Below are 24,414 nucleotides of genomic sequence, written 5' to 3'. Positions count from 1 at the left end.
CTTTACCACACTGCCAGGAACAATGTTTGGTGATTAAATGCTGAACTCTGAATCGTTTTTGTTATTTTATTACACAAGATGAAGTAATATTTATAAAATATTGAGTCTAGAATATTGAAATCAGCTTATAAATAGCCAAAAGCTGTATATTGTAATTACAGAATATAAACTGCCCCAGCTAGCCACAGGCATACATTTTGGGGGGGGGACATGTCCCCCTCATTTTGTAGACCAGGAGCATTTGTCCCTGCCAATAAAAACTGAAAGTAGCAGAGGACATTTATTTTATTTTGACAAACTGCTAGAACAGGACTCAGGACGAAACTTCTCCCAGTTACAATTCCTTCAGTGTTTCTTATTCAGGAGGTTTTTATCCACAGAGGTCTCCTCCTCTCCAAAACAAACCAACCAGGTGATTTAAACCGGTAAAAACTGATTAAAGCAGTTTCATGTTACAAATCAGTGTTTCTCCAATGCTGCTTGGCTCATTGCAGACGGGCTTCCAGCACCTGCTAATAGTTGCTTTACATTTTACTCTGATAACTTGACATGTGCTCACCTTTCTTCTCTGATAACTGAAGAGCCAGACATTAAGGAGGTTTTTAACAGGAGCTAACCTATCTGCAGAGGTCACTTCCTCTCCACAACAACAAATGGACCATATTGTGTACGCGCAAAATGAGACCTGAAAGATGCGTATGCCACTTCCCACACATAAGTTGTGATCTGTAAAAGCAGACTTGATGGAAGAAACTTTGACCCATGCTTACCAATATTTTGGAGACAGGAAACTGGCGATGCTCATGGTGAGGTGGAAGCCTGATTGTAGAAATTACAACATTTTTGGCCTTTGTCCGTACGAACAATTTTAGTACCGCTTGTGGGAGTTGTTTTATAAATGAGATCCCAGGTGATTTAAAACAGCTGGTGATTATATTCTAAAGAAAACATACTTATGATATTATATTCTATTTGTAGGTTAGGTTCCTTTTTCATTATATTATATCCCTGTAAATCCTACACGCTGGACCTTTAAGTTGTTGGGTAAAATTAAGCATTTAAGCAACACAATATTGTAGGAATAGGATTTGGTGAAAAGATGACAACATAAGGTTTTAATAATGCCAAATTCCAGTCAAATGTTTTACTGTTCATGTTGAATATTTCCATGACAACTGCGTGAACTTAATCTGCAGATGAACATCATGTAACAATCAAAACCTCCAGAACAGCTACAAGTGCATGTTTGAGGTTGAGGTATGATCATTTTCCTCAACAACACACTTAGACAACTCCTGTTAATGTCTTTTAAATTTACTTCAGTATATGAGCCATGAACAAAAGAGTCCTGAAGACATAACTGTTCTGAAACGTTTATTGAAGTCAAATGTATTTCCACTAGGATAAAATCATATTACCAGTAAAGTAATGGGGAGGCTGTTGATAAGCATGCAACTACTAATGTTCACAAGACTAGCTGTTTGCTCCAGATGTGGGGTGAGAAAGAAGCAGAGAAAATGACCCACCATCATCAGTGCTCTCTGCTCGCTCTTCCTCTCCATCTGTCTCTCAGTCTCTTAGCTGGGAAACTATTCACTAGCTGTGCTAACACATCGGGGCAGCAGGGAGAGATGAACATGTTGGGGGGGTGTGGGGGTGCAGTGAACTGAACCACAGCAAAGCTAAATAAATAACAGATGAAAAAGTGCTACAGACTCCATTCAAGACTGAGATGGAATAATCTAGATCTTCATAATTAGGAGGGGGGGGGGTGTAACACAAGTCAACAATAAGAGCTAGAATAAGTGGATTGTCATTATATTTTTTTACACTTCATATATCAATCTATAGATAGGATGGTGCTGGATTGAATGAGAACATTTCAAGCAATTTAATTTTCACATGTATCCCTTTTACTAAGACATAAAAAAAGGCCAGAGGGTTGGGAGGGTGGGCTGGTAGCTTCCACGGCTCTTCAAACATCACATTCACTCATTCATTTATTTATGTCATTCAGTCTTTCTCACGTGTCTCCTCTCAAACCTCCCAGATGCTCGATAGACGCTCTGTAGAAATACAGACAGCAGGGTTGAACGAAACATTGCCAGTGGCCTTACACATACACAATAGGGCGGGGGGGGGGCATAAGGGCGTAACGGTGTTCAGGAGGGGTCAGTGAGGGAAGGGAGGAATGCATATGGTGGTGGTGTGTGTGCATGTGTGTGTGTTTTGGCAAAAGGGCTGGTGCTTAAGCAGGCATGTAGGGGGGAGGTGGCTCCTTCTCTGGCATCTTCATCGCCATCTCGTAAGTGGGCAGAATGTACTGGAGAAACAAGGAAGAAATAAAAAGCATAAAACAATTATATAAATATCTATAACATACAGGTTCAACATGAAACGGTGATTTAAGTGTTTCCCACAGAATCACTGAGGTTCTCCACTGCTTTACTTTTAAATGTTCCTCATGTGTCCCATAAAAGGCCAGATGAGAGTGCTTTCTGTTTTTATGCCCGTAAATTGTGGAACTCACCGCCTCTGGATGTAAGAGACAAGCTTGCTTTGTATTTTTCAAATTAAATTAAAGGTCTACATTTTCAATCTGGCTCTTTTTTTTCTTTTGGGAGTTACATTAAAGTCCTAATTTTAAGTTTTAATAATTGTTTTAACCTGAAGTTATCCCTGCTGTTTATTTCTACTCTATTTTATTTATTTTTGTTTTTTATTCTATAGATTTTTTTTTTATTTTATAATCTATTGGGGTTTTTTTTCTTTTTAACAAATATTTTATTGTCTTAGTACACAAGCTGCATCTTTAACTGCCCAGAAAAAAACACAAGGTCAGGCGCTGAGTGTTACTCTTGTGCCTTTTTTGTTCCAGCTTTCAAGAGTGCAGGTTACGTCTGAGGTTGCTAAGCAACCCTAACAAGCACCATATCACAGCCTATTTACCTGAAATCCTGAGTGCAGAGCTGATCTTCTTCCAGGCTCTGTTTATAAGTGTGTATTAGACCAAAAATATTGTCCGTGGGTCAGATGTAAAGCTCTGGGCAGCTCTGCACTAAAATGATCAACTTCTTCTTCATATTTACCACAGACTGGTATTTACAGAAGAAGGGAAAGGTATCTGTCTGCTGTGATTAGTTGGTCCTCGCCACATGACATGCAGTACGCCCTGCTGCTTTCCAAAAATTGAACTCTGTTTCTCAGGGCGCAGCCGCGCGGCCTGAAAAATAGGTGCTCGGAAACGTGTGCCTGTTGCAGTGGCTTCTCTCTGGCGTTTGAGCACACCTGCATCTACATTGTGCAGTTGTCTGTGTCTTCCTTTAAATTGTGTCTGTGTTCTTTCAGTTTTTCTTTGTTGAAGTTGATTAATTGAGCGATTGACAAAGTAATAATCAGTCGGTAAAACTCAAGTTTTTGATGTGTGAAAACATTTAAACCTTTTAAGACTTTTGGGGGGTAAAAATCTGCTGGAAATAATGAGCCTCAAACTGTCTAGTATAAATATTTCTAAATGTTGCTGTAATTAATGTTATTCACTGACATGGTAAACTACCAATAAACACTTTCTGCAGCGACTGTCCTCACTTTGCTTCCCCGACTGTTAATGTATGGACAGCATGCCCCCTGCTGGTTTGGCGCAAGTATTGCATGTTGCTGCTTTGTTTATGTGATAGTTGATACTGATAAAATTCACAGTGGTCAGTCAGAGAGTGTTTAAAGCAGCAGCTTGCATACCTGAGGAGGGGTCTCAAAGGCCGGGTAGACAGCAATCTCTGGCATGTTCCTGTTGTTGATGTACTTGTAGCAGTTCCACACACAGTTGATCAGGTAAGCCTGGAGACAAAGGTTGCATTTTCAGTTTTATGGTTTAATCAGTCTGCATGACTCAACAGCCAATAAACACTTAATATCCCTTCACTCATTAAACCACAGTGTCTCCTTCCCATCTAAACGCACCAGAGGGAATTTAAATAGGACAGAGCCTGTGGTGCTGGTAAACAGAACTTTGCTCTCTGTGTTAATCACATCACATCACTCCATTAATGAATCCAAAGACATGAAACTAATACAAATTTTCTCATCTCAACATATTAGACATCTTTTATATTATTTTGCTTTAGTAGAACAGACATAAAATGAACCAACACACGGAATAAAACCAGATTTCACTGTGAACAACCAATTGATTCACCTTGAGGATGATGAGGAAGGCGAAGAAGACCAGCACAAAGAGCAGCAGGCAGCTGGAGTCCAGGGAGAGGAGGTTATCCTTGTACGGGAAATCCGGCTGAGTAAGACAAGAACAGACGTCAGATAATCAATAAGACCGCTTTCTACTTATTCAGCTCACATCACTGTCAACTCTATCATGCAGCCCTTAGAAAAGAACTCCACTTTAAAAAGATCCCAAGGCCGTTTTAACAGTAAAATATTGTAGGTGGGACCTTTTCAGTATTTAATAAAATATAATACTAGATCAAGTATTTTTTTTAAAGTGAAAACACGAGGCTTCGTTATAAACACTGTATCATGTTGTCTGTGATGTCAGGATTCTCTGTTGTGATATAAACATAAGCGTAGTAGTGTGACCGATTCGCAACATTAACAGAAGTAGACTGGTGTGACAGGTGTGACTGTTGGCACTGACCAGCTGGTCCAGGTAGTCCTTGATCCTGGGCAGGTAAGTGAGAGAGCTGATGGCCACCAGGCAGCTGAGAGCAAAGTCAAACAGCTGGTAGCAGAAGAACGGGATGAGCCAGCCGTCACGGTGCTGGGGAGAACCATTAGAGTTGAAGTCAAGGTCAAGTTATGAACACACTCATCATTTAGACAGATCCTGTTTGAGGTCTCTGTGTAAGCGCATCATGTTGCATGTTTTTCAACCTTATCTCCACATACTTGTCTTAACACTCTTACATATCTGAATCCAGTGAGTTGGCTCTACTGCCCTCTACAAACTCCACAGCTGAGGATGAGTCACAGTCTGAGCAGCAGCGACCAGAAACACTACGGTTTCAGTATTTTAAAAATATGTTCTGACTCTGATTCTAACTTTGGGGCTCTTGGCTTAAAATGTCTAATTAGAGTTTCCCTGGATTGAAAACATCTTTTCCTTCTGCTCAGGCTGTGGCTGCATCGTCAGATGTGGTTTGGGGTAAATGAAAGGAGCCTGCCTGCGGGGACAGGGAGTGCTGACACAGTAACTGTGTATACCAGCGTCTGTACTGTAACAAATACACAGCAAAGCGGTCCTTTAACTGGGTCACTTGACAAGAATCTCTACAGGCATTCTGGGTGTTTTCCTATCAGTGTACTCCTACTTCACTCTCCACTCCTACATTATGTAGCAGGGTGCTAAATATCTTACTTTACGATCATGGTTCAAACATTTAGGGTGATTTACTGGGACACTACAGCAACCACAGCTTTGCACAGCCACATTTTTGGGAGAAGGGTTTCTACTACTGTTGTCTGGGAGACTGCACTAAAGCATAACTCTTGCACAGCCTGCAGACATGTGTCATGCTTTGACTGCGCAGTTATCCCGACTAGCAGCTTAAAGCAGGGCCACGTCAAAAGGCTATCAAACCTGTCAGTCTTGATGCCATCAGGCAGGCCTGTGAGGTGGAGATGACAGGCAGTGAGAACACAGCATCGTGCGCTACACTCCCACTGCATCAGGAGTCTTTTGAGCATCCAGCTAAAATCTACCAGAGTTTAAACAAAAATAAAAGTAGGGGGGAGGGTGCTTTGGTATTTCCTGTTACGTCTTGCTTACCTCTTAACTCTGGTGCTATTATTATACAACTTGAAAGTGCTGCTTTTTCTTAAACGCATGCACATTCTGGGATTACATATTTGCATAAGAAACCGTGACAGCACTTTAAATTCAGTGCGTGCTGTCAAAGGAGATTTATAAAAGGCAACATATCCACTGTGCAGACTTACAGTAATGGCTCCGTACACCATCATGGCGCTGATGGTGAGCATCAGCAGAGAGATGGCGAATCCAACACAGGCATTCTCTGTATTAAGAAGAAGTGAGAGGACAATTCTAGTTTAGCTTTAATCATTAATGTATATACATCAGTGAGTGTGGGTGAGCGTATATGTGCCTGCTCTCTTTGAAGCAGCAGTGATTTGCATACAGTCTAAGTGAGCAGTCTCAGGGCCTCTCTCCATCTCCAGCCAACTCTGTTTTTAAAGGCCAGCTCTGGGGAGCATTAAGCCTCTCCCTCTCGGCTGCGTGGTGTCGGTAAATACACAATGAAACGCAGCTGGGTATAATTAAAAGGCCAGCCTTTCATATCCTCTTTTCTCTCCATCACTCACTCGCTCGCTTCCTCAAACTGTTCAGCCTGTTGCACTGGAGAAATGATGCTTGCGAGACAGCTGCTGCAGCAATGCGGTCCGCAGACATTTCTTTGTTGTTAAGCAGCTCAGGCAAAGCAACTTGAACATCAGTGTGTGAGGCTGTCTGGAGCTCGCCTTTAGGTTACTGAAAACAAAATCTGCAAAGGCTTAAGCTCTGGTATTATGAATACAAAAAAGGGTGTGATGAAAATACTACTTTCATTGATCTTTGTCAGGTCTAAATGATACTATTTTTTGGATTTGTGTCATTTGTATATGATTGCGGAGGGTCAGATGTGTCGAAAAGCTTTTATATTAATTGTCCAAAAAGAAACCGTGCAGTGACATACCATGTCATCTACTTTTTGTTCTCAATAAGCCAATTATTTTCTCAATTAAAGGATTACTCCACCCACAAAATTATCATTTGTATATCAGTTACTCACTGTGTGTTACCTTGAATTCATGAAGAAAACGTTTGTTCTTTCAGGCACGCTCAGAGCACAAGTGTTTTATATAGTATAACGTTTTTAGTGAAAATGCAGAGCACACGGCTGAATAAATAAGACATCAATTATACTGCACAAGTTCTATTTTTGTCCTTTTTGGATTCTTCGTTCACCGTGGAGACATGCAAGAAAAACAAAGTTTTCCTCATGAATTTAACTTAACACAGGGTGAGTCATTTTACAGGTAAAGTATTCTTTAAAGCAATATTTGGTCAGTAAAATGTCAGTTTTCCTAAGACAAAGATATTCTGTTTGCTTCCACATAAGTTAAAGAGGACTAGAAAATTAGAGGAGAGACTGCAACCAGAGAATATCTGTCATTTTGTAGTTAACTATAATAAAAGACAACACTCAACCTAATCAAACTTCACAAGTTATCTCTATATTGATTAAATAACTTCTAAACGTGATCTGAATTAAAAATGAGTGCAGCCTGATGAAGCAGCACTAATATGGTAACATTGCCTCTGCGGGCTACGGACAACCTCCGCTGCTCTGCGTGCTGGCATGTGCCTGCTGTGGGAAGGTCAGCCCACCACGGTTGTTTCCCCTCCTCTCCCGCTGAGTCACCGTTTCAGAAGAAGAAGCCTTCACCGAGCCAAATCAACAAAAACAACCGCCAGCTCCAAAGAAAAGGCGCTCTGGTAGTCCCTGCCAGCCCTGGCACGTATAAACACAAACACCTTGGAACCAACATAAATCTTTGAGGAAACACCAGTGACACGGCACCAGTAACAACATTTTCAGACAACATGCAGCACAGCAGTGTTGTGTTGTCCTCATGAGTTGTTTTGTTTTGCAGTCAGCGGGGAGGTGTGCTCCCTGTGGAAGATGAATCACATGTTCAACCTCGGCATAACAGCAGCTAATGTGTTAGTGAAAACAGCAGCTATACACCTCTAAATCCAGTGCAGAGAGATATTTATTCAGTGATGTTTCAGCGGGCGAACCATCTTCACCCGGATACCATAAAAGACTGTTTGATGTGTAAATATTTGATAAACTCCATAAAATGTCATGTTTTCAAAATGCACTTTGCTCGCCCTTACAGTCATTCTTATGTAGGTTAACTGCTTACCAGACATCCTGTCGGAGGCAAAGTAATGGTCGATGACCTCATACTGCAAGTCGATGGTGGGCACGTTCTCTGGGTGGGTCACAGCTACAGTCAGCAGGATGCCCATCAACAGGTTGACCACCTGAAGAGAGGAAGGAGGAACAGAAAATGTTTTTTAAAAAGAACTCATACCATAATTTTCATGTCTTATCCTTTACATAATGAAAAACATTTTCTATAAAGACTTTGATTTATGTTTCAGATCAAATTCCTCGCTCACAGTCAGCCACTGCTTTCAGTTCACGTTACTACTGTGGAGAAGACAACTTGTGCAGACATGGATGAGATGGGCGCCAGTACAATGAACAATTATCACCCTTTTTTGTCAAGGTTACTTTATCATCATGTGGGAATGCAGCCACGAGGAGGAACCGTTTAAGGACTCAAGAACAGTCCAGCATTCAAGCCGCTGACAGGCACGGCACTCACAAGATACAGTAGGCAGTTGAAAAATAAATTCCTCAAGACAAAGACGTGACTGTAAAAACTGTGAAAAAGACACATTACATGTGCAGGCATAAACTCAAACTACTGGTTATCTAAAAGGAAGAAAATTTAAGTTGTTATACGCTATAAAAAATTATTGGCAATGGTGTTCATTGAGAAAGTAGCTTTTTGAGAGGTGGAATGAAAAACCTACAAGCTGGAACAAGAACGTCTAAAAAATGAAACATTATTGTCAAGTCTTTCAACAACATCAGCGTCGTATCTACAACTTCTGCAAAGAATGTCTATCGACGTAGGATGGACTTAACTGGAGCCAAGTGTAGTGGGCAGGCTGCTCCTTTACAGTTCGTGTGTTCTGACAAATTTAAAAGGAGGAGAGAGTTGGGAAGGCATAAAATATTTTTGTGAGATTTAATCCTAATAATCTAGGTGAAGGGAAGATAATAATTCAAGTCAAACTGGTACGACAGAGTGGAAACACTTATCACCACAACGCCTATAATCCCCAACTCAACTCAAATATATGTATGAAGCACATTTAAAACCACCAGACCAGAGTGCGTAGGAATAAGACGCTAACAACACACACACACACACGAGAGGCAATGTAACTGTCAAGACCACAACTCATATATTCAGAGACACAACACACACAGGCACATGGCAGAGGAAGCCACATCAGGGGGACTCAAACGCTGATGAATACAAGTAGCCTGGGTTTTGAGTCTACACTGGTACAGACAGACTTGTCTTATGGGAAACAGCTTTATCTGTCTGACCAACAGATACCACAAGTAAACTGTTCTGCAAGCAGCAATGTAAAAACAAAAGTTCTTGCACATCATAAAGACTTGGTGGTGGGTGAATCAAACACTCTCGGCTCTCTTAATGTAACACTGAAATCTGTGACCCTTCAGATTCTGTGACACAGTACCAGAACCACTAAAAAAACCTTTGTGTGTGTGTTCCAATTCCCATACTACCATACTATATGGTATGCCAGAAGAAGATCTAGTATGTCCCGTATGTGAAATGCAGTGTGCTAAAAATACCAGGATGTTCTACTACATCCGGTCCAATTTTGCAGTATGCAAGCCAGCATGCTTTTTTGGCTATTCTGACCCACAGTCCTCTGTGCAGCAGACGAGAGATGATTGACAGCTGTCAGAGGTTGCAATGACGACTATAAAATACTATAAAAAATAACAGTGACAGAGAACTGCTGATGGAATTTAACTGTCGCAAATATATAATATGTTAGAATCTACAATCTATGCAGTTATAATGTTAAAGTTAAACTACAGAAAATGCCATGTCACAACAGCAGAGCTCTCTGGGTTGATCTTTGTCTCTGGCGAATTTGGTGAGTGCCGTTTATCTCCAAGGTAACAGATATAAAAGCAAGAGGCTCAAAGTTCAGGTCGTAATGTTGTGGTAAAGTAGTATGTCCAGATTGTGTTCATACTGCATGCAGCAGAACATACTTTTTAAGGGCAGCTGCAGTACCTGCTAAAAGTTGTTGAGTGGTTAAGGGTTAGGATTTAGGGGCTGGGTTAGAATTTGGTGTAACACCTAATATATTTTAACTTTGCCACATGAAGGTCTGAGGACTGAAACGTTATTACTAAAGTGAGTGCAAGTGATGAACAGTGTGGGCTTGTTTATGTTTTTAGCAGGCATCTTCTTAACCTGTCACAATAGGAAAAGCACAGGTGTTACTAATGACACTGACGAGTCCCAGTGAGGGTGACAGTGAGCGAGCAAGCACAGCACCAGGACCCTGAAAGCAAAGCAGCTAAATGACATCCAGCCATCGTTAATATCATTACTGACACCTGTGTTTTTCCAACTGTGATATGTCAAAGTGTCTTCTGTGGAAAAAGGCCTGTTGTGTTTTGCTTTCTTTGCAGCTATTGTTAACAGCAGCTTAAATGCTTAACATTAAAGTATCATTAGTGCAACAGATAAGCGGCTTGAAACCAAAGTAACAAACATAGATGAAAAGACAAACTATTCACGACAATTTCCTCTCGTATGCAAATGTAAGCTTCTTTGCATCACTGTTCCAGCAAACCAGAGTCTGAGCACACTCTTGATGCCGATATCTGTCTCAACAATGCATGCACCACTTTAACAGCTTCTCCAGGATTTACCACCAACTCTTTACTTCCCCTGTCTCCTTACTGTAACGCTGTGTCCAGCTGCTGTGTCTGATTTTCAGTTTCCTAACGTTGCATCAGGTTTCAAAGTGCTAAATCACTGTGAAAGCAATGGTTTTGTGTAAATAGCGGAACATGGATCACGTGTATGTGTTAAGTATAGCCAAGTGGTTTGAGGGGAAAAAAAACAACTCAGAGGATTTTGAAACGCAAGCGAAACCAGAAACATCTGTTGTGTGACATGAAAAAAAGGAAAGGGACACGGAGGGGATTAATTCAGCTGTGGGTTGAATGAGAGTGCTATGTGTGCAGAGGACGACAAGCTAACATTAGCAAACAGTTAACTATACTCCAACGTGCTTATATATTGATTTCCAATTAAAACTATGATCAAAATAACCGTATACACCATAAATAAGATGTTAGACATGCCTCCCTCACAGCAAATCATGTGACTGAGGATTCCTTCATAGTCAAGCTTGTTAGGATGACAACCGTTACGTTAGCATGTCAGCGCCGTGTCGGTTAATTTGCGCTAACGTTTGAATGTCACGTATTTTATACTTCCATAACGCACTCAGAGACTCGTAACTAACATTTGTTGTCTTTGCATCCTTATGTGAAACGTATTTTCAAGGTTGTGGGAGTTGTATCTACACAAACACTAAGCTAGTCAACCCTGAAATGCCAGCAGGCTAATGCTAACGCAACCGTTGTGTTAATGTCAACTCGGCATGTTTTAGCTAGGTCAAAAGTAGCGACTAGCTAATACTGGGGCTGCTAACACTATTCATAATAACTAACATTGCGTTAACACAGTCTGGTTGACATTCATTATTTAACTCGCTACTTTAGCGAACTTAACACAGTTGATAGGCAGCGCTAGCTAGCATTAGCTCGCTAACCCCCACCATCAACCATTTTACGTACCATGTACCATGTTCCCAGGATGATGGTCCCCGTCCGGACGTGGCAACATCCGCAACACCTGGTGGTGTACAATCTGTCTCGACTGGGCTTAAAATGATGCATGTCCTCCACGAACGTAGGAAGAAACATCAGGAGAGCTGGTCGCGCAGGAGAAAAATCTTCTCGGCATCGACAGTCAGCGAACGAACGCGGAGGAACGCCCACCACTTCCCTGACGACCTGCACGACACCGCGGATAAAAACAAACGCTCTGACGGACAGGAAGAGGCGGGGACCGCTGACTTCGACTGACAGGAGAATCAACCAATGGGCGTGGAGGAATACCAAGCACAGCCAATAGGCTTCAGGCTATGTTTAAGATAAGATTTACTTTATTGATCCCCCAGAGGGTAAATTCAAGTATCACAGCAGCACAAGACAAAATTAAAGGACATTATATAGAATAAGATTAAAGAGAAAAAATAAAAATTAAATATAATAATAGATAAAAGATAAAATAAAATTACTACATCAGATGAATAAAGTGACTAAAAATGGCAGACAAAGCTTTGAATGAAATAAAGTGACAAGGGAAGGTAATGAAAATTTCTTAATAAAATAAAATATGTAGCTTGACTAAAAAGTCCACTTATTAGCTGTTCATATAACAAGAAAGGCTGGATTACCAACCAGGAAAAGCAGTCAGGTTACAAGATCTTCAGCGGGCTACATGTTCACAATGGGGCAATTAGTTTGTAGTGATTTAAGCATTTGCAAATTTGTTTGCACCACTCCTACTGCAACACCAACTAAAACATTGTTTACGGTTTTATTGTTTCAGTTTATGTTGTGCTTACATGGTGCATTTTACCACATAACTTAGTACTACCCACTTGGCAGCAGGCCAAGCAAAGCACCACAGACATCCCTCTCCCCAGCAATGCTTTCCAGCTCCTCCTGGGGGACCCCAAGGTGTTCCCAGGCCAGATGAGATATGTTATCCCTCCAGTGTGTTCTGGGTCTGCCCCGGGGCCTCCTACCAGTGGGACATGCCTGAAACACCTCTAACAGGAGGCACCTGGGAGGTATCCTGATCAGATGCCCGAACCACCTCAGAGGACCCCTTTCGACGCCAAGGAGCAGCAGCTCTACTCAGAGCTCCTGCCGGATGTCCGAGCTCCTTACCCTGTCTCCAAGGCTGAGCCCAGCCACCCCACGGGGGAAACTCATTTTGGCAGCTTGTATCCGCGATCTCATTCTTTCAGTCACTACCTAAAGCTCATGACCATAGGTGAGGGTTGGGACAGTGCAGCCCCTGCATCACCGCAGACACTGCACCAAACTCCATATCCCTTTCATGCTCCATTTTACCCTCACTCATAAACACTCATGAATTCCCAGTGGTACTTGAACTCCTTCGCTTGAGGCAGTAACTCTCTCCCAACCTGGAGGGGTCAACCCACCGTTTTCCGGCAAAGAACAATGGCTTTGAAAGTGCTGACTCTCATCCCAACTGCTTTACACTTGGCTGCAAATGGTCCCAGTGTATGCTGGACGTCATGGTGTGATGAAGCCAACAAAACCACGTCATCTGCAAAAAGCAGATATGCAATTCTGAGGTCCCCAAACCTCAGAACATCTCTGATCATAAACATTCTCCACATGGCAGCACTAGTCAACAGATGACCTGTGATGTCAGACCAATTTCTGAAAAAACGCTGCAATACTTAGTCACTTTACTGTACTATATATTATGGTACAAGACAAAAAGTGTAATAGCATGTGCATAATATCATCTCGTTGTCATACTTGTGTTTAAACTGACCATATATACTGTATATACCCTCCACATATGCTCATAAAACATGAAAAAGACAGGATTAATGTTATAAAGCTCATTTATTAACAATTATGGAATACAAAAATAGTAATTGTCATTTAATGGCACAAATCTAGACGAGATAATGCAAGTCACATGATAGCAGCCTATCAGCATAGCGTAATCATTGTCATTTTTATTTAATACAGGATTTTAGAAACACTGGGGTCATGTATCTTCAATGCAGCATTGAAATGCCCTGTTACACCTGGGTGTAACAAAGGACAGATGTTCACAGCAGACATTTTGACTTGTCATAGTAGGAAAAGCACATGTTTGACATTGACAATGAATCTCCCTGGTGTGAAAACACCAGGACCCTGAAACTGAAGCAGCTGGATGAAATTCAGCCTTCGTTACTCATTATTTACACCTGTGCTTTTCTTACTGTGACATGTCAAGTGTCTTCCATGAAAAACAGCTATCAAGAATTTTTTGTGTAAAACAGCTCTTGTAAAGTGACTCTAGGTCTTTTTTTTTCATTTAGATGCTACATATATGCACAAAAGTAAAGACAGCTGCCACTTTAAAACATTAACACAGCAAAGTGTACACCATCAATAATTTATCACATATTATATCTGTTACCATCTTCTTTCAATCATGTCAAATAAAATTATATACACCTGTTGAAGCCAGACATACATTTTAAAATAAAAGTCATTTAGTCACTGATCACTATCTTGGCAGACTACACCTGATTTCCACAAAAAATTAGACAGTAACAAAAATATATATCTATTAAAATGCAGAGGATGTGACCTCAGTGTTACCCTCTACAGCCCTGTGAACGACAACGCTCAACAATCTCAAATCTTTATAAACAATGAATAAATAAATTATGAGCAACTGCAGACATTTGAATTAGGCGCGAGAATAAAGTGGGATTTATACTTGTGCATCAAATTGACGCCGTACCTGCGCCGTAGCCTGCCCAGAAATGTAACTACATTTCGTGGCAACACAGACCTCCTGTCTATTTTTGTAAGCTGAAACCATTTCCCTTACTTTAATTTCAGATAAGAAACAATAAATTGTGAAGACAATAAAGCCTCCACAAAAATGGCATTTTAAATGTAGTGTGTGATTTATGCTGGCTTCATATGAGCAGAGGAAATCTCTGTTAGTGGCTAGGCTAATTTATATAATGTAAAATGCCATAGGCTTGTGCTAATAATGTTAGCATGTTGTATTTGTTTGGAAAACATGTTTAGTATAAGACAGTTGTTTTGTTGCTGCACCTTGTGAGTTGTAATGGAGCCAAATTTTGTAATGTTACCTTTGTTAAATGTTGCTGTTGTCCCTGGTTTCATATGAGTAGAGGAAAAGTTGCTAGTCACTAGGCTAATATATACAATGCAAAATGCCATAGGCTTGTGCTAAAAACATTAGCATGTTGTATTTGTGGGGAAAATGTGTCCAGAAATGTGCTTTGTCTGTGAATCCTGCGAGTTATAGTAAAGTACACAAATCGCCGCCAACGTGTTTTGGAGGTGTAACTGCAGGGTGACAGAAATGCCACTGCGCAAATGTAAATGCTACAGCATAGGTTCTGCATAGAGCTGACGCACAAGTATAAATCCAGCATAAGTGTAATTTCTACAACGGCCTGGCAGCATCACCTTAGAACAGTGGTTCCCAACTGGTCCAGATTTCACCTTAGTCATTAGTTCAAGGTCCACACAGTTAAATATATCCAGTGTCATACTTGTGTTGTGTGTCATCGAGCTAGTTTGCTGTCTCTGTCATGTAGCTGTCTGTTAGTCACTCACTCTACAGCAGGAAATGGCGCTTTGAAATAAAAGCTCTGTGCCAGAAATTCACTATACTTCAATATAAAGTGTGTTCACGAGTCACTTGAGGTGTATTCAGAATGGACCTGCGACCCACTTTTGGACCGCAACCCACCAGTTGGGAACCACTGCCTTAGAACACAAACATTGGTGCTTAATTAAACAATAACTCCTTCCCTGTTGGATCTGTGATAATCTTCGTGTGAAGCCCTCTGCTTGCCCAGAACATATCCTCCATTATCTTTCTTCTGCCACGTGTAGATTAATAGTGCTGCCAGTGCAACAGCAAGAGCCACCCCTGTTACACTTCCTGCAATAACAGCTGTAAACACAGATGACTGAGTTAGAACACAAACACACAGTGTATCACTCTGTTAAAATCAGTGCATCAAACTGCAAAGTACCGGCAAAGATTTCTTTGTTGTCCATGAAACTCTTGCTGTTTTCAAAAACAATAAATGATCCGCTGTCTCTGAGCATGTTGTCAAAGTTCTGGGCAGAAGAATGCTGAAGACAAAAGTAGAAACAGTTGCACAACTTTATTTCCTGCTCTGCCATTACCACATTATAAGATGAAGAAACAGTGAGACTAATGAGAACAACGTACATGGAGAGTGTTCTTGTTTCCACCTCCTGCTTTTACTGCAGAAATTCTGACGTCTTTGCTGCTGGTTTGATCCTTGATGGTTTTTGCTTCACCTGGAGACACAGAGAGCATAAAAATATATTGTTTATGTTATGAATGAATGAATGATTATATTGCGAACCAAAAAAACAAAAAAAACATACTAAAAAATAAGGATAGACGGATACATCGGCCGGCCGATATATCGGGCCGATATTTGAGTTTTTTATTTGTATGGGCATCGGCCGATACGCGTGTGGGTTTGCGGATTTATTTTTCCCTGGCACTTTTTTTCATTTGAAAGTATGTGGTTAAGTTGAACGAAGCTGTTGAATCCTACTGTGTACAGTAGTTGTTGTTTTATTTATGCTTCAGCTTAAATATTTGTTTATTTTATAAAGACATTACTGGAAGATTTAAGAGCAGTGAACTCTTTTTTTATTTGAATGTATAATAATAATAATAATAATAATAATAATCTACCTGTTCTACCTCAACTTTCCATCTTGTTTTAGTATTTTTTACTGTTCAATAAATGTTTCTTATTTTAAACTTGAGATCTGTAATATTTGTTATCATTGTGTCATTTTTTTATGTAAATTGAGGGAGCAAAAGCAGTATCAGCCCCAAATATTGGCTCAAGAAAATCGGCAGTCCATAATCGGTCATCGGCTAAGGGTGATGGAAAAAAAAAACGGTATCGGCATTGGCCCTAAAAAATCCATATCAGTCTATCCCTACTAAAAAACAAACAAGACAAAGATAGCACTGTCCAAAAAGAAGTTGGCAGAAGTTAAACTTACATGTCTCTACCCCTTTCTTATGTTTCCTCTTTTAACTCAAATATAATTTCAACAAATTCCCAAATGTATTTACTAATAATATACAACTATCCCCAGTCTATTTACCACCCAATTAAATAAATGAGTAATAAACCCAGTTTATTTACAATCCCAGTACCACCCTGTGTTACAAAATAAATATGTACTCCCCTAACACAACCTTCCCTCATCTATATATCTGCCAAAAATATCTTTTTGGTATATATTTTTTAAAATTGATTTGAACTGAAATATACAGACTCTTCTTAGTTGTACGATCACATAGGGTTTTTTTTAAATTAAATTCTCCTCTTAAATTATAACAAATAAAAATGACATGAACAACAGCATTTTATAGTGTGTGTGGTACTGAGCAGAGACGTGACCTGGAGTCTCATTTATAAAACAATGTGTGGGATCCATACTAAAATGTACGTACAAACAAAAGCCAAAAATGGTGCACATCAAAAAATATTCGACAGTTTCTACAATCAGGCTTCCACCTCACCATCTCCAAAATGTTTATGTGCATGGGTCAAAGTTTCTCCCATCAAGTTTGTTTTCATACATCACAACGTTTGCGCTGGAAGTGACATAAGCCTCTCTCAGGCCTCGTTTTGTGCGTACACAGTTATAACAATAATAATAATTATGATACTAAAAACTTCATTTATATAGCACCTTTCAAAACACAGTTACAAAGTACAGTGCAGAATAAAAGACAAAGTAAAGTAGCTGCCTCGGTTGAAAACGCCGCGCTAAAGTGCTCTCTCGAGTGGCAAAAATGAGAGGATGTGCCCTATCAGCTGCCTTCTTGAATCATGAAAATGAGCGGACGTGCCCTTTTGGCTGCCCTCTTGACTGATCAAAACAAGACGATGTGCCCTATTGGATGAAAACGAGCGGATGTGCCCTTTTGGCTGCCCTCTTGTCCCCATGTCATGCAGTAGGTGCCCTTTTTTCCTTTTCGCCCCGGCCCTTCAAACATCCTGAGTCCGTCACTGCAAGGAGGTCTCCATCACCTTTGTGAATTAATCTAGACCTCAGAACAACAAGAAAAGAAGCATCTGATGACCTCAGGGTGTGAGAACGAACATAGGGCAGTAAAAGATGTTATATAACTTGGAGCAAGGTCTCTCAGGGCTTTAAGTTAGCAATCAAATCTAAAAATCAATTCTAAGAGCAACAGGTAACCAGTGTAGGGAAGCCAGGCTAGGTGTGATATGGGCATGTTTTCTAGTGTAGGATAAATTATATATGAGACCCCAGGTTATTGTTTTGCAAGTCACAAGTAACTGTCAAGTCTTTGCACTCAAGTCCCAAATCCTAAACTTTGAGTTTCCAGTCTCCAACAAGTTGCAAAGCACTCTTTACCAAATGGAAAGCCGTTTTAACACCGGAATAATAACATTAGCAAAGTATAAGCTCACTATGTTAGTATTACCCTTGACTTATTGTTCCCTGTGCCACTTTAAAAGACAAATTGAAGATGGAAACTGTTGAGTCTCTGTTTGTAAAGTTCAACCCACACCTTGTGCATACCGCAAATTGTTTTGTTGACCACAGTTTAGCTTTTAATCAAGAACTTGATCATCTATCATTTTTCAAACTGTCATTTAGTAACGCAATTGTAGTTCATCACAGTTCTCTCCTGCAACTTAATTTAATGTGGTTGGATTGGTTCATACAAAGCACATCTGGGGAATTACAATATGTGTCAACTTCCTGGGAATGAACAGCAATAACGTCAGCTGATTGAGGAAGTGACAGAAAATAAATTGGTTCTTGGCACACCTTTTAAATAACATGTTTTTTTTTTATCTTTGGGCTTGGCTCCTGTGCAAGTGAAGTCATGAGTCCTTGATGTTAAAGTCCAAGCTGAGTTGCAAGTCTTTTTATTTTGTCAGGTCAAATCTAAAGGAAATGTGGTGAGTCAAGTCTGACTAAAGGCCACACCTCCGGTACTCTGCCTTACCTTGTTCCGACCAGTCCCCTGAACCGGAGCCAGAGCCCTCCAGGTCATATCCTGATCCCTCCAAGTCCTCAGGAGGGGAATGAAGCTAATTTCATGGAGAGAAAAAGATGGGGATATTTAAAAGATGCAGACCACTGATGAAAAACAGCACAATACTGTTTCCTGCCTTATTGTCAGACATATAAGAACAGTCAAGAGGTGAAGGGAGCCTGTAAAGGTACCTTCCTCTGCAGGACATGAATCACGTCTCAGATACAAAGTCCCAGTGAAGTAAGACAAGACACTGGCTGACAAACCTATAATGATGCAATTGTGATCACCAATAAAGTGTAATGACTAGAGAATATAGCTTGGAATAAACAGTAAAGTCACTCCACCCTTTTGGCGAAACAGTAAAAGAATGCTGAACCTTTATGTTTGTTTCTTCCCTAACAGCTCCAGTGAATACAGCAGCTCAACATGACGTTAAGAAGCTCTTACAAACATTTCTATTCAAGCAAACAATCCATTGAAATAATATTTTCCTAACCAACTCAACTGGATATTCACAAGCTAAACTCACTGATGAGGTCTAAATAGCCTGCATCCATTGAAACCAGCAGGCGTATATGTGCTATCCTTAATGAAAAAACAACTATAAATGTTTTACAGCTTTAAAACTTACAGGGGGTGATTAAGTGATACTGAGATTGGACGGAGAGTGGTGGAGGAACAGAAATGTTTTTACTGCTAATGACTCAAGCCTTAAGGCTCCGTGAGCATAAAACAATCTGAAGAGTCATGCTGTGAAAACCCTGACAGGAGATAAAATGCACCTGAGGTGCTTCCTGTTTACTGCTGGAAACACTCACCAGGCAGCACTAATGCTTAAAGGGATGTGGTAAACCTGGTGTTTGACTCGACGTTGATCTCAAGGGACAAAGACAAAGATTATAAAGTAGATTTAACAGGTGTCGAACAAAGGGTTGAGTAATTTGACACACAGAGCATAACTTTTGTATACGTACCGTCACCAAATATGCTACTTTTTTTTGAGAAATGCCTCTAATTGGTTTGTTGCTCCCATCCTTTGCATACCAAGGATGTTTTCACATATAGTCCTTTTTAAACAAACTGAACTCAGTCCTCTTAAAGTGCACCAAAAAGTGGACCAATAGAAAAGGGACTTTTTGTGGTCACATTGTCAGTTCTTTAGAAAGAAGACTCTCATTCTGGTCAACTTCGGAGCCTCAGTCCTCTTCCTGTTCACACTATAGGCTATAGAACATATATTGACATAGTTTATTGTTTTTACTTTGACGTGGTACTGCAGTGTGGTTACAAAGCCCCTTGCTTTCAGATGAACTTAAAACTGGAGGAAACCCTTAGCGTGTCTGTGCTGTAGACTGTCACTGTTTGATGTATTCTACAGTTCACATCTGGAGACGTGCAGCATCTTCCATGGACCAAACTACTCCTCGTCCTGCGTCCTTGCAAGCGTTACACGCCGACATGGTTTCGTCTGATTTTTCAAGTGTCCCAGTGCAGTAGCATGTGATCTAGAGGGCTAAATACAACGGCAAAGAGCAAACCAAATCTGGAGCGCTTTGTGTTCACAATGTTCACCGCTCTGAGTCTGTTTAGAGGGCTGAAAAGGACCAAGTGTGAAAACACCCTAAAGCACCTGTATTATTCACGCAATAATACGATACATTGCATGACAGTTTTTGTTGGTATAAAGGGCTGATTGCAAGTGGACAACCAATTTAAAAAAAAAGATACAGTATATATATACTTGCAGGTACAAAGAGTATTGTGTGTTTACAGCAGTTTACACAGCATGACTTGAGACCAACTTTCCTCATTATCCTTTTTTAAACGGTGTGTACCCTGTAAAGTTTTCTTCAACTATTTTACATTGTGAAGAAGAGATGTATAACATAATGTATACATTATCAAACTGGGAGACATTCCAGTACATTATTTTTAGAGTTGCTTAGCAAACCAGGCATCCTTTAAGAGATCTATTAATCTGTCAATTCCTTTCATGTTTTGGGGCTGCCCCTCCATTAGCCTGTACTGGCTGGAGCTAAAGAAAAGTATGGAAAAAATACTGAGGGTAAAATTTCCATTTGCATTTGAGATATTATAAGTGAATATAGGTCTTACAAGAATCAGAGATAAATATATGTTAAAGATTATGTTAATATCAAGTAAAAAAGCTATCACCAGACAGAGGCACCTATGATTAAGGGCTGAGAGGATGTAATATGTGATGTATATATATGTGATGGAGGAGTTGACCTTCTCTTCCAGATTGGAGCTGGATACATGTTATAGATTTTGAGAAAACTGGACTGAGTACATGTCGCCAAGCAGGTCGGACTTCTTTTGAGAGACTGTGTAAACTGAAGAATACTTTGGTTCATTGCCAGAGATGTTTGAAATATTCTATAACTTGTTTGCAAGTGTTGAGCGTGAGGGGAGGAGGAAAAGGACAGAGATACATTTTCATTTTTATTTATTTTATTTATTTATTTTGTATGTATTGATTCAGTTTTATTAGCTCATTTTTACTTATTTTAGTATTTTTTTGTTGCCTTTTTTCCTCTGTTTCCGTTTCTTTCTTTGCTTTTTGATCTAAAATGGTAGAAGAGGTATAGACAGTGGAACATGTGACACAGAAGAACAAATAAGCGAGGATATGCCCATGTGGATGTAAGGGATTAAAGTATAGTATAGTACAGTACCCTTTACTTTACTATTGTGGTTGATAATTTGTTTTTGTTTTGATATAAATAAAAAGTGTAAATGAGACAGAAAAGTGTCTGATAAGAAGCAAGTCCTTTGCCTCAGTAAAAAGAGAATTAAAAATAAAAACAATAATAATTTGTCAATTCCTAACAGGGTGTGACGTGGTCCAGTTTGACAGTAACTTCCTCATTACAGGGCACTCTGTCAGTGATTTGCATCCTGGCTCCTGTACAATCTCCAGCACTTGGGAGCTTCTCCTGTAGTGTGTGTTCTCCACATATATGAGGACTTTTACTTGTAATATAGCAGTAGTGTCAAACTCATTTTATGAGTCAATCTGATCCCAAGTGGGCTGAACCTGTGAAACCACTGCATAATAACCTACAAATTGCAACCCCCTTTTTAGTGTAAAGACATTCATTCTGAATCTTTCACAGAAAAATTATATGCAAATTCACCAGTGTGTTTCAGTTTTTCCACATTCAGTCAGTATATTACTCACTTTCATTACATACTTCTTTTTTTTTCATAATTTCCCACTTCAGTGGGAAATTATGAAGAAGGAAGTGAAGTCATCACCCGCCTTACAAATCATTTACAATCTGTAGTTTTGGCAGCGCCTCAGCAGCAGGGTTCCACTAACATTGTTTTAAGACACAAGTCTGATACAGATTGTTTTGTACTGAAGCTGCTGGTTGTCAATATTTTGCACAATGTTCAATAGCTTTAAATCTGACAGCACAGAGTATTTATTATTATGTCAGAGAGCTGTCCTCTGGTCAGGGTGGAAAAGCCTCTGAGGCAGAATTTTACATTAAGTCTACTCACTGTTTTAATTTCCCTTGAAACCTCTCAGCCTTCATAAGTGCATCTGGCCGCTGGGTTGTACGTTTGACACCCCTGTAATAGAGTATTTTCACTCTGTGGTGCTACTTTTAGTTCAGTATCTTTAGTATTTTTCCGACCATTGGAAATACTGTACTGTCTACTCTATGATTATTTGACAGCTGTAGTTACCTGTTACTTTGTGGACTGTAATTGTACACACAATATGATAGATATGGTGCGCTGTAATAGATTAAACTATGCAACTGCCTTTTAATTTATGATACAATGGATAATAAAGTCAAATGCTGCTCATACATAAATGCATCAGTAATAATACAATGACACAATAATAAATAAAGTAAGAACAGGGAGATTCTAGCTGATGAGTACTTCTACTGTTGATACTTTAATTACACTGAACTTGTAATATTTTCACTGGTATAATTTAGTCTAAGAACAATTTTGAATGCAGGACATTTTTAAATTGTGATAGAGTATTTTTACATGGTAGTGCTACTTTTCGTTAAGTAACTTAAGTACTTTTCCCACCATTGGAAATACTGTACTTTTTACTCTGCGATCATTTGACAGCTGTAGTTACTGGTTAATTTGTGGATTATAATTTTACACACAATGTGATAAACTTAAAATTATGGTGCACTTTTATAGATGAACTTCTATACAATTTGTTACATAATTTGATAATAAATTCAAATGCCACATCAGTAATAACACAATGACACACACAATAATAAATAAAGTAATAACAGGGACTTTCTGCCAGATGAGTACTTCTACTTTTGATACTTTAAGTACATCCAACTGGAACTACTGTCATTGATATACTTTAATCTAAGAACAATTCTGAATTTATATATTTGTATATTTATACTTTGTCATTTCTACTTCAAATACCATCACCAGAGCCAGCAGGGCTGTAATGAAAGACATTTAATGGTGAAAATATCTGTATTCAATTCATTTTCTGCCCTGTAAAGATAGATAATTCCCACTAAGCCCCATATGTCATATGGTAAGAGGTGTAAAATCCACAAAATGGGAAGTGTGATGTTCTCTGCTCAAACACTGACTTTGGTTACTATTATTGATAATATCTCAAATTCTCTGCGTACAGCGACCTATTTTATCTGGAACTGAGTTTAAGCACGGAAATAATCCCTGTGACACCAACACGTTTTTAATAAGTGTTAAAATGACATTATTGGAATAAAATTGACATGAATAAACAAACAAATTCGACTAGTATAAAATAAATTTCAGTAACGTGTACATAGAACATTAAATTAAAATTAATTTAATCAAAAATTTAACTATTTTAATTCAACTGAACCCTTAGAAAACAATAAGCTCGTGAAACAAACACCTTGGTACAGTGATAACCACAGACTAACTTCAGGAAGTGAGAAAGGTGAGCACGAGACTGACGTAACGTCTGTTGTTAAAAAAGTGTCTTACAGGTTTAAAAGAACAACTTACCGACATATGTACGGGATGTATTAACCCCAGGGTTAATAATAACGAGGCTGTCAGAGGTATCCTCATCTTTCAGTGGAGCTGCTGTCCAGTTTATTTGCTCCTCTTCCTCCTCTCAGGTCTTCCGCAGGTGTTTCGATTGAACTTCGAGCCTCTGCCGGGCTGAAGCCCCGCCCACTAATACAGCACGTTCAGCTGTGAACTTCAGATGCCGGCACGTTTTCACACCTATTCCACAAACCAAAGGGTGACGTCACGGTGGCTACGTGCATTATACTTACAGTCTATGGTTTACACAGGGCGCCTGAACACAGCACTTTCTTGTAGCCAAATTTTATCCAACAAAGTAATGATAAATAAATAAATTAAAAAAATAAAATAAAAACAAAAAATAAATAAAATAAAAATAAATGAAAAATGATGAAGCAGGTACACAATTAATTCAAAATAAATATGTAAAAAATAACTGACGATAAAATAAAATTAAAAATAGTTATTTGAAACACCTGGACCCATCATCAGTGATGAACCCAGGGTCATAGGGTGTTGCAGGTCTCAGGTCATCAGACACCCTCACCTGGGCGACCCAGCCGGGTGTTATCAGTCGCCGCCATGTGTCCAAGAAGCACGCTACACCATGGATCTGCCCTCTTGATCCACAGCCACGTTGAGGCTGAGACAGATGGCTCTGGGAAACCCGCGCAGCCCGCCTCAACTGGCTCACAGCAGGCCCTCCAACCACCCACCCTCTCTACAAGCCTCTTGACA

General features: G+C 39.7%; 2 protein-coding genes across 2 annotated transcripts; both read right to left on the bottom strand.

Moving 5' to 3' along the window:
- Positions 1-1,361: 1,361 nt before the first annotated feature.
- Positions 1,362-11,763, bottom strand: laptm4a (lysosomal protein transmembrane 4 alpha). The gene is made up of 7 exons (XM_049590254.1): positions 11,520-11,763; positions 7,945-8,065; positions 5,953-6,029; positions 4,652-4,774; positions 4,196-4,291; positions 3,739-3,837; positions 1,362-2,323 (listed from the first exon to the last, which is right to left on the bottom strand). Exons 1-7 carry the CDS (start codon positions 11,646-11,648, stop codon positions 2,249-2,251), a joined length of 720 nt encoding a protein of 239 aa, XP_049446211.1. The 5' UTR covers positions 11,649-11,763; the 3' UTR covers positions 1,362-2,248.
- A 1,615-nt stretch (positions 11,764-13,378) lies between these two features.
- LOC125897508 (syndecan-2-like) lies at positions 13,379-23,805 on the bottom strand. Its single transcript, XM_049590883.1, has 5 exons — positions 23,650-23,805; positions 18,592-18,676; positions 15,778-15,869; positions 15,575-15,677; positions 13,379-15,492 (listed from the first exon to the last, which is right to left on the bottom strand). Exons 1-5 carry the CDS (start codon positions 23,713-23,715, stop codon positions 15,329-15,331), a joined length of 510 nt encoding a protein of 169 aa, XP_049446840.1. The 5' UTR covers positions 23,716-23,805; the 3' UTR covers positions 13,379-15,328.
- Positions 23,806-24,414: the final 609 nt, after the last annotated feature.

This window comes from Epinephelus fuscoguttatus, linkage group LG11, assembly GCF_011397635.1.
Source record: "Epinephelus fuscoguttatus linkage group LG11, E.fuscoguttatus.final_Chr_v1".
In the NCBI taxonomy this organism is placed as follows: domain Eukaryota; kingdom Metazoa; phylum Chordata; class Actinopteri; order Perciformes; family Serranidae; genus Epinephelus; species Epinephelus fuscoguttatus.
This window is presented reverse-complemented; position numbering and strand designations above follow the sequence as displayed.

What these genes read in the sequence shown, in the direction of transcription:
- laptm4a (XM_049590254.1), bottom strand. Translation starts at nt 11,648, where the DNA reads ATGTTTCTTCCTACGTTCGTGGAGGACATGCATCATTTTAAGCCCAGT. An exon ending in TCCTGGGAACATGGTACATG is followed by an intron (nt 8,066 to 11,519) that starts GTACGTAAAATG and finishes TCCTCTCTTCAG; the next exon opens with GTGGTCAACCTGTTGATGGG. An exon ending in CCTTCCTCATCATCCTCAAG is followed by an intron (nt 3,838 to 4,195) that starts GTGAATCAATTG and finishes CTTTGTCTCCAG; the next exon opens with GCTTACCTGATCAACTGTGT.
- LOC125897508 (XM_049590883.1), bottom strand. Translation starts at nt 23,715, where the DNA reads ATGAGGATACCTCTGACAGCCTCGTTATTATTAACCCTGGGGTTAATA. An exon ending in GAAACAAGAACACTCTCCAT is followed by an intron (nt 15,678 to 15,777) that starts GTACGTTGTTCT and finishes TTTTGTCTTCAG; the next exon opens with CATTCTTCTGCCCAGAACTT. An exon ending in CAACAAAGAAATCTTTGCCG is followed by an intron (nt 15,493 to 15,574) that starts GTACTTTGCAGT and finishes CTGTGTTTACAG; the next exon opens with CTGTTATTGCAGGAAGTGTA.